Genomic DNA, 9,461 nt, shown 5'->3' with positions numbered 1-9,461 from the left:
TTGATTTATAAAGTGCGATGAGATTACAAAGTGCGATGATATTACACAGTGATACACTACACTTAGTGACCAAATAATCTTTCAGTCCTAATGAGCGCCCAGAGTAATATTTCAAAAATTAAATATTTTTAAACCAAAAACACGAAAAACAGAAAGAAGCAATTATGTACAGAAAATTTAGTAATTCTTTTTGTAATGTTCTTTATCAAAGTTTGTGCATTCTGTTTATACTTGCTAAAAAATTTTCGATTTGCGTTTCAGATTCACGATTAACTTGTACGAAACTTATTGTGAAAGAAACCCTGGAGACGTGTTAACCGCTATAAAAATTTCTTTTTGATTGCACCGTCAAGTATAAATTTTCGCTTGCGATCAGTAGGACCTGCTCCCGCTCCGCAACCCTTTATATATTGGTTTACTATACAGCAGGAAAAAATCTAATTTGAAACAAAATTCATGAAAGTGCCACTTTTCTATCCGGTAAGTCGAAACTACTCAGTCTCGGTTATCCCAAAAACATTTCCTGCTTACTCAACGTTTGGGGAACGAGGTTGCCATTTTTAAGAAAGCTGTGCCATTGGAATCTCAAGAACAAAACAAACTGAAAATGTTTTGTGCGTTGTTCATATAAGAATTTTCTTTCGATGTTTCTGAATAAAAAATAAATAGTATGATGAAAAATCATCTCTAATCATAAAACGTATCGACCTAAACTTCTTCTATAAACGAATCGCCTGAACCTACTTTGTTTTTCTTTGTATCTATTTTACAGATTTGAACAACCTAAACAAAACGTTGGCCGTTGTTTTAGTAAAAATACTCCTCGTAAAATCTTAAAACCACGACATCAGTTGTTGGAAGAAGAACTATAAATTTGTTAGTGTAAAAGTTTAGCACGCCTCTTTTTGTTGATTCAGTTTCTTTATAATTTAAAAATATTCAAACTGTAAAATATAGTGATGTGGTTTTTACTGTTTTAATAATGTGAAATTCTGTGGAATTAAAACTGAGAAACGGAAAAGTGCTTTTGATTATAGAAACTCAAGATAATTTATACTGCAATGCTGTTTATACGCTCTGAAAACAAATGCATATTGTCAATATCTTTTGCCAGGGCTTATTTTTTGCAATCTAATGGCTAGTGTCACGCCAGCACGCATTTATATCAAAAGGTAAAAAATAACCTCTGGCGAGATTGAATTTCATTCAAGAAACTTCTTTTAAGATCTTTCCATATTTGTCGTGGAGTATTATGATAAAAAATTTTCGCTTGCAAACCTGTTCCCGCTCCAACTCTTTTATATTGATTTGAGAAGCTGTGCACAAAATACCTCTTATCAAAGGAAAAAACGGAAAGGCCGTTGTCTTGTAGCCTGTGTAGTCAACTAAAATTTCCCCGATATAATTTTCTCCGGTTTCTTTCCCCGGTTAAAAGTTGTAGTGATGTAAACAAGTCGCCGACGGGGGGAGGAAGGCTGCGATCATTGCACACCATTATATTGGTCTTGCTTAATAGTGTGATTAACAGTTATTTCATTTAACTTTACGTGAAATTAGTGAGGCAACGAACGCTCTGGAAGTAAACACGTCATTTTGTCGAACGATTTTTGCTTTTTTTAGCACTTTTTAAATTCCGCGAATTACCTTTGTTTTTATGTCATACAATTTTTTAGGATGCTATGATTATCGAAAATGTTATTTATATCTTGCTTTGCAAGTCTTTTACTTGTTGCCTCAAAAATTCGAGGATATGATGTTGAAGAAGACGACACAACAATTATCGTGCCAGAATCAACTTCAGGACATTGCTTTCTAGAAAACAGGTAAATTCACTATAATTTATTATTTAAATTTTTATTATATATGTAGCTGGATTTTCTAAAGAAAAGCAATATAGAAAGTATTTTGGAGAGGTTTCCAAGGCAAAGGCATTAGACATGACATGAGTAGGCAAAAAGGAAATAACAGACAACAGGAAGAGGCAACAAGGCAAATGGGTGGCAAATTGAAGTAAAGTAGAGGGACAGGCGTCAATACCAAAAAACAACCTGCCTCCTAAACATAATAATGACTTAGGGCTAGAATAACGTGGGACGAGGATGATAATTATGGATTTTTTTCTCAACTTTCTCTGAAACTTGTGTTTATAGATGAGTTCCACCGTGACGTAGTTGTTTTGATTTTGCGTATACAACGATGAACATGCGCACGCATGCACACAGGCAAGAAATATAAGGAACAGACTGCAATGATTGAAGAAATCAAGTTAAAAAAGCAACTTACTTTTTAATATAATTATAAGCTGATCTTAAATAGAGAAAGTGATAGTTGAGAAAAACCAATTCCAGCTTCTTTTAGATCGTTTATACCTTAAATCTATAAATTTTTGGAAATAGTTAATTTTCTTTATGTGGTCCTTCTCTGTAAAAATGTGTGCTTTTAGTGTATATCGACCAAATTCCATGAACATCCTAATTTCGTGATTTCTTCTTCCTTGGTATCTTTCTCTTTTAACTGACAACAATTGCTGGCTATTATATGATATCCTAAGCCTTACATTCATGATGTACCATATTATCATTTTTACTGGCACCAAAACTTGTGCACTTCACAGAACTCACAGCCTGAACATACCTTATTATTAAGAGCAAGTTTGAAATTCAGCCTGTCTAATGACAATCAATTTAAGAATTGATGTTTAAATTATTGCTATTATTACACTCATCAATAAATAACTGTACATATATAACATTTGTTATTTTTTATGCATTTTTTTTTTATATATATATATTTAGAAGCCTCGTCTTAGTAAGCACGATAGACGGCAAATTATCATGCCTAAATGCTGTCAATGGCCAGCTTCTGTGGACAATGCCTGCATCTTGGCCTCTAATATCATCAAGCATAAGTACTGTTAAGGTGTGTACATAATTCACTTATTTACTGTTCCTTTATTTCATTTCATTGAGTAAAGTTGCCATAACATTTTTTTTAACCTGTTCTATTCTAGAATGTTAAAGATATTCAAGATATACATTTTATTCCGTCATTGGATGGTAATTTGTATAAATGGAATGGAGAGCAACTTGAGGTGACTTAATCATGTTTGTGTGTGTACAACCACACAAAAAGGAGTAAATGGTCTTTAAATAATTTTTCATATGTAATAGAACATTCATTTCTTTCAAGATTTTGTTACATTCATTATTTCCATTTGTTTATAATGTAATTTTGCAGTTTGAAAACCCACACTTTTATAATTTTGTTATTTACACTGTAATTTGTATTGTTTTTTTAGTCTAGTTATAAAGTTCATATCTGTATATTTGTTTTATATTTGTTTTTTTTTAGAATGTTCCATTATCAGCAGATTTCTTGCTTGGAAAAATGAAAAAGCTCCCCGATGGTAGTTTTGTTGTTGGAGGAAAAGAAATAGTAATTTATGGTGTCGATCTTTCCACCGGCCAAGTATGAAATATTTTATTTAGTTTATTCTCGATTTTGTAATAAAGAATCTTGACAATCAGTTAAAGATGTGGGTTCGTCTTAGTTGCGTTATGAATGTTCAACGACTGGCTGTCAATCAAGAAGTGCTGGAATGAATATTGATGAAAAAGAGATTTTGTTACTGCGCAGAGAGCAACAGACAATCAGAGTTGTTGATCAAACATCAGGAATGGAAAAGTAAGCATAAGACTACTCTGTTAAATTGATGTAAAAATACGAAAAGAATATTTCAAGAAAATGTTTTACTCTTGATTTCAGATGGAATTTTTCTGTTGGAAAATATGAAATAGATTTTGCTGGTCAGAATCAAAATGAAGTTCCATTTGAATCGTTTTGTGGGACAAATATCAACCAAGAGAACTCACTGCACTTCACAATGCAACAAGGAATCATTACAAACTCTGATGCTTCTTCTTTCTGGTCATTTAAGTTTAATGCTCCAATTACTAGTGCATGGAAACTAGAGAGTAGTACACTAACACCGATTGATATCCTTAAGTATGGTGTGTTGGATGGTATTTCAAGTGAATCAGTAGACACAGATTCCCTGATGTATCTGGGTAATAATATTGTTTTAAGAAATATTTTTCAAAAAAACTAATATTAAAAAAATAGTGAACCTTTTCGTTTTATATGAATTAATATTCTGTGTGTGGATTTAATAGAATTACCCTTTCTATTTATTTGAACAGGTATACACGAAGGTCAGATGTATATACAGCAGCCGTCCCAGGTTCATCAAAAACAGGGAAACACATTTTCAAATGAGCTGGAAGTCATGCAGCATCCACGTTTGACAACATGGAGGCCCTTTATATCCACATCATCTTCACGTACACCCACATTGAATAATGACAAACAATTGTCCGTTCTTCATTCACTTGATTATCCCTTCGGTATGCGACAATTTATAGTGTATTTATTTTTAAAGGGTTGCCAAGCCTTCTCAAAACTCTTTAATTCTCCTCAATTTTGAAAGGTCTCAAAACTTAGAAATGTACATGAGTGCTACAATTTGTTCTTTACTTATGATATCACCTTTAAAATCAAAAACATTCAATTTCTTTGGATATCTTCAACAAAATTCCTCAAACTCGACTCTATAAAAAGATTGGTATCCTTAAAAAGGTAGTGCACTTGTCAAGATTTTATATTGAGTTAGATTTCATCATGTAAAGACGTTAGAAGAATTTAAATTTCAATATCCTTACAATATTGTTTTAAAATGTCTTACTATGTGCAGCATATCCATTTCTTGTTTTAGATAATGGTTTTGTTCTTGTTTCAAATTTTAACGCAACTGCAGTTACTGTACATAGAGAGCAGACAAATGATTATTGTACAAAGGACGATGCTGATAAAACATGTATATACGAAAATGAATCGAAAACACAGATGCCAGATGAAGTGTCAGTTCCCTTATCAATTACTGATTGGTGGTAAGATGTATTCGCTTTTACATTCCACTGCTCCTTCACAAAAAATTAAATAATAAAAAAGATGGCATGTTCTGTGGTCTGACATATCGAGTGCTATTTTTTTTTTAAATAGATACGTTGTCTTATATATAGGAAGGAAATCGTCATTTTATCTATTGTGATTGCTATTGGTATTAATCTTGGAGCAAGAGCTGTTAAAAGAAGACTCGTGGCAAAAGAGACGGTATGTGTTATTTCAATTTCTTTTGACATTAAGCCAGGGGGACCACTCCTCCTTAAATTCCTTAAATAACATTTTTAAAAAAAAATCTCCTTAAAAGTACTTAAATATACTTTAAAAAATTGAAATTTTAGCTATTCTCCTTAATTTCTTCTTATTTCTTCTTTTTTCTGATCGTAACTTGAAATGTGTTCATGGATTGTTCATAACCAGTATAATAAGAAGTGTTTCTCTGTTACCTGAAATCGTATATTTTCTGTCTTTCAGGGCATAATTTATATATGTATATTTGTATAATATGTAGAATTTTCTTATCATAGAACATAGTATGTAACAATAAAGATAGAGAACTAAAATTGATTATATCCTTAATTATCCTTATTTTTTTATTCTCGTTCGCAGCAAAATATCCTTAAACAATGATGTCATTTTATGTATTTTAGAAAACTCTTTCAGTAACCGAGGGAAAAAATGAGGTCGAGCTTGACGTGAGAAAACGATCAAAAGGAAGTTCTGTTTCCATAGCAACAGATACAACTGAGGTTAGTGCACTTAATTAAACCGAGTTGCGCTATACCAATAAAAACATAAGGTTAAAACTATTACCATTTTAAAATGAAACGGTTTGAAATACTAGCGCTGTGTAAATATTGAGAAATGCATCACTTTCAAATTACAGTAATTAAATATAAAGTCAGCTCTCGCATTTTGAATTGTCAGATGCCTTAAAATTAATATTGATAAAATATATTTCAATCTAGATTGTAGGTGCTTCAACTTCATTAAATTCAGAATATACTTCAAGGTATGTCTTGTTAGTGGTGCATCGTACAATGTTGGTGGTCTGTTCATCTGTTTCACTTTGTATTTTTTGATTTGTTTTGGTTTTCTCAATATTTGAAATAGTTCATAATATTTATTTCTTAGTATGGATTTATTGTGTTTTTTACTTAGATATCTAGTTGATTTTGACCACCTTCAGTGTTTGGGTAAGGGAGGCTTTGGTGTAGTGTTTAAAGCGAAGAAAAAGATAGATGACTGCGAATACGCAATTAAACGTATTTACTTGCCTCGATGTGAAGAAGCAAAAGAGAAAATGATGCGTGAAGTGAAAGCTCTCGCTGCACTAGAGCATCCTGGGATAGTTCGATATTTCCATGCATGGTGGGAAGCGCCTCCACGAGATTGGCAAATGAAAACAGACAAAAATCATCTAATACGCGATCTCCCTAGCACTCCTTCGTATGCGCTTTCACATGACTGGCTATTAGAAGTGCATAGTATTTTTAGTAACGATGTGGAGGAGTCAGGTTAGTAAATTCTCTTAACTTGATGGTAATTTTTAATCAAGTGTACAGTACTCTTGGTTTATATAGTATGGCGAATAATTTTATTTATCTCTCATTCGTTTCAGCTCAAAACAATAACAAAGATAAAAGTGAATACAATAAAGCGAGCAGCAATGACTTACAAAGCAGACGATCTCCTCGCAAGAAAACAAATAGTGATGACCCGCTTGGTAAAAGATTCAACTTTGATACAGGCGTTGAAGAAGTATTTTCAGACGAAACAAATATTAATTTGTTTGATCATAACGATGTATTTTATCCAGACGATAAAAGTGATTGCATCGATTTTTCCTGTGGTAACGAGGATAGTTTTGATATCGTATTTGAGAAAAGTTGTAATTCGAACAATTCTCATAAAGATGAGTATTCTTCACATGCTGATGACGTCACTAATAAGAAGTGTCGGACTTTAAAAAGAACCAAAACGTTAGTTGCGAATGGTAGTACGAACACAGTGGAGGAGAGCGAAGAATCGACTAGGCCGACATCCGAAAAGAAATCTAGAAGATTTGTTGGTAAGTGTAAAACCACAAGACTTTTTGTCCAAATGGCACTTTATTGTATGTTAATCTTGGTTAACACTAGGTGTTTAAGTTAGTTTAAATTCAATTTTATTTTTCACAGGAAAATGCTGCACCAGATCGAGTACTTGCCTGACTGAGCCTCCACTTTTCTTGTACATCCAAATGCAGTTATGTAAGCAAGCTACTTTAAAGGACTGGTTAAGCGAGCGAACCTCTGCTATTAGTTTAAAGCGAAGTATGGATATTTTTATGCAGGTATGACTCTATAGTAACACCACCTCACAAACCACCAAAAAACACATTTAGCTTCAAGCTTTTTTAAAATTTTTTTACAATTTAATTTTTTTTAAATAAATTTTGGCAATATTTCTGCTAAGGATACAAGTATTGTTGTTATACTTAACATTTTTTTGTTTACAGATTGTTCATGCTGTTGATTATTTCCATGGACAAGGAATGATGCATAGAGATCTGAAGGTAGAGTCTGAAATGTCAATCTCACGTGTTGTTTTGTATCTTTTGACAACAACAACTTTCATTTTTTTTATATCATATCATTTTATTTATCTATTTTTTGTTTATTTTTCTCTTCATAGCCAGCAAACATATTTTTCTCATTGGATGGTTCTGTAAAGGTTGGTGATTTTGGTCTTGTCACTGCAATCACCAGACCCTCTAAAGGAAAACGTGAGTATTCTTCAGAATTTTAATATCTTAAAAAGGGGTTTATGAAGGATTAATAAATTAAAATAAATTATAAAGACAACTAAAGTTGAAATTCATATCTATATTATAATGCCCGTATACGTCTGTCTGTCTGTCTGTCTGTCTGTCTGTCTGTCTGTCTGTCTGTCTGTCTGTCTGTCTGTCTGTCTGTCTGTCTGTCTGTCTGTCTGTCTGTCTGTCTGTCTGTCTGTCTGTCTGTCTGTCTGTCTGTCTGTCTGTCTGTCTGTCACGCAAAATGGTAGCTTAGCTGTGCAATAGCGAGAAGCACGCAATGCGGTATAAAAAGGACGGGCGAACCCGTGGATTTTCCACGGGCTAACGACTAGTATATTTATATTGTATGTGGTACTAGGTAAATCAGAAGAAAAAATTAGTGAAAACCGCTTTACAAAAAGAAAAAAAATATTTAAATTTCGTGGAAACTAAATTCTATGAAATTAAGAAAAAACTTTAATTCTCGCGAAAATTAATTTAGTAAACTATTGTCTAACGTGTACAGGTTTTATTTAGTTAAAAGATCTGTCTTATCATAGCCGTAAATCCGCAGTAACGAAAAGTTGTTCCCCCAAATTTTACGCACTGTTTTTTATCGCAGTGTAGTAATTAAGATATAAATAATTTGTTTAGATAATGGGAAGTGTTTTGTTGATGAAAATCACACTGGTCAAGTTGGTACGCAGTTGTACATGAGTCCTGAGCAGGCGACAGGACGACCGTACAGCCAGAAAGTAGACATATATTCTCTTGGTCTCATCCTCTTCGAATTACTTTGTTTCTTCTCGACGCAAATGGAAAGAATGCAGGTAAATGTAGCAAAAAATATTCGTTTTCACAAATTAATTGCTCTCTTCAGCAAAACATTTGCGGACATCATACCGTTCCTCCCATGTGGGAAAACAGGAGGAGTGGTAGTCAAGTTGCCGTATGAAAACATTTGAAAGTAAAGAGGTACGATGCCATGAAAATTAGGAATAACTCCATTATATTTTTAGCTGATATATAGAATCAAGCAGGGTATACTACCTGAAGATCTAACGGACACTCCACAGGTAACTATTTTATATTCCAAAAGTTTTAAACAATATGTGAGAAATATACACCAGATGGTTTGCATTTACGATGTCACTTTTTTTAGGGAGAATTAGTCAAACTTTTAACATCTGAAGATCCGGGCGACCGTCCTGAGGCTAAAGAAATACCTTTTGAGAATTCATTACTAAGACAAATTAATATAGAGCTGGAAAGTCTTTCAGACGGAAAGTGATTTAAAGTATTACACTGTTTAAAATTTGTATATTGTTATTTATAAAATTTTCAGATAAAAGAAGTTTATATATATTGTACATGTTTTAAAGGAAAAAAATATTTTGATCAATCATTTTTATCACTCGAGTTTACATTTTATGTTGTTGTTTTTCTACATTTGTGGACCTCCTGCTTGATCACGTGAGTAAGTGGGCAGTCGTTAAAACACGGCGTGGTCACTTTGCTGTAAATCCTTGCATTTCTGAAAATTTTTAGAAACGTAATCTCGTGCAGTACGTGCAAGATTTTTTTAAAGCAATTTTTAACAAATATTTTATTATTTATACTTTCTTTTTTGCTATACGTAGTGTTAAAGACCCTATACGTGTGGACTTAGCAAAGCGCTAAAGTTTTCCGTTGTTTTTAGACTCATTCAATAACCAAATATGTC

At 32.8% G+C, this 9,461-nt stretch overlaps 1 protein-coding gene across 1 annotated transcript; it reads left to right on the top strand.

Moving 5' to 3' along the window:
* Nucleotides 1-1,642: 1,642 nt before the first annotated feature.
* Nucleotides 1,643-9,152, top strand: LOC130644598 (eukaryotic translation initiation factor 2-alpha kinase 3-like). Its single transcript, XM_057450265.1, has 19 exons — nucleotides 1,643-1,823; nucleotides 2,796-2,919; nucleotides 3,011-3,091; nucleotides 3,352-3,468; nucleotides 3,551-3,684; nucleotides 3,766-4,067; nucleotides 4,200-4,403; nucleotides 4,772-4,946; nucleotides 5,079-5,169; nucleotides 5,610-5,708; nucleotides 5,928-5,971; nucleotides 6,121-6,476; nucleotides 6,581-7,030; nucleotides 7,140-7,294; nucleotides 7,460-7,516; nucleotides 7,636-7,726; nucleotides 8,393-8,568; nucleotides 8,758-8,814; nucleotides 8,901-9,152. The coding sequence occupies exons 1-19, from the start codon at nucleotides 1,693-1,695 to the stop codon at nucleotides 9,027-9,029; spliced, it is 2,973 nt and encodes a 990-aa protein (XP_057306248.1). The 5' UTR covers nucleotides 1,643-1,692; the 3' UTR covers nucleotides 9,030-9,152.
* The last annotated feature ends 309 nt before the right edge of the window (nucleotides 9,153-9,461 follow it).

This window comes from Hydractinia symbiolongicarpus, chromosome 5 (assembly GCF_029227915.1).
Source record: "Hydractinia symbiolongicarpus strain clone_291-10 chromosome 5, HSymV2.1, whole genome shotgun sequence".
Classification (NCBI taxonomy): domain Eukaryota; kingdom Metazoa; phylum Cnidaria; class Hydrozoa; order Anthoathecata; family Hydractiniidae; genus Hydractinia; species Hydractinia symbiolongicarpus.
Note: the sequence above shows the minus strand (reverse complement) of the source record. Positions and strands in the feature narration are given on the sequence as shown.

Bases quoted from the DNA above. Each gene is read 5' to 3' on its own strand.
- LOC130644598 (XM_057450265.1), top strand. From the start codon at position 1,693: ATGTTATTTATATCTTGCTTTGCAAGTCTTTTACTTGTTGCCTCAAAA. The intron at 4,404-4,771 runs GTATGCGACAAT...TTCTTGTTTTAG, and splicing joins TTCACTTGATTATCCCTTCG to ATAATGGTTTTGTTCTTGTT. The intron at 4,947-5,078 runs GTAAGATGTATT...TCTTATATATAG, and splicing joins TTATCAATTACTGATTGGTG to GAAGGAAATCGTCATTTTAT.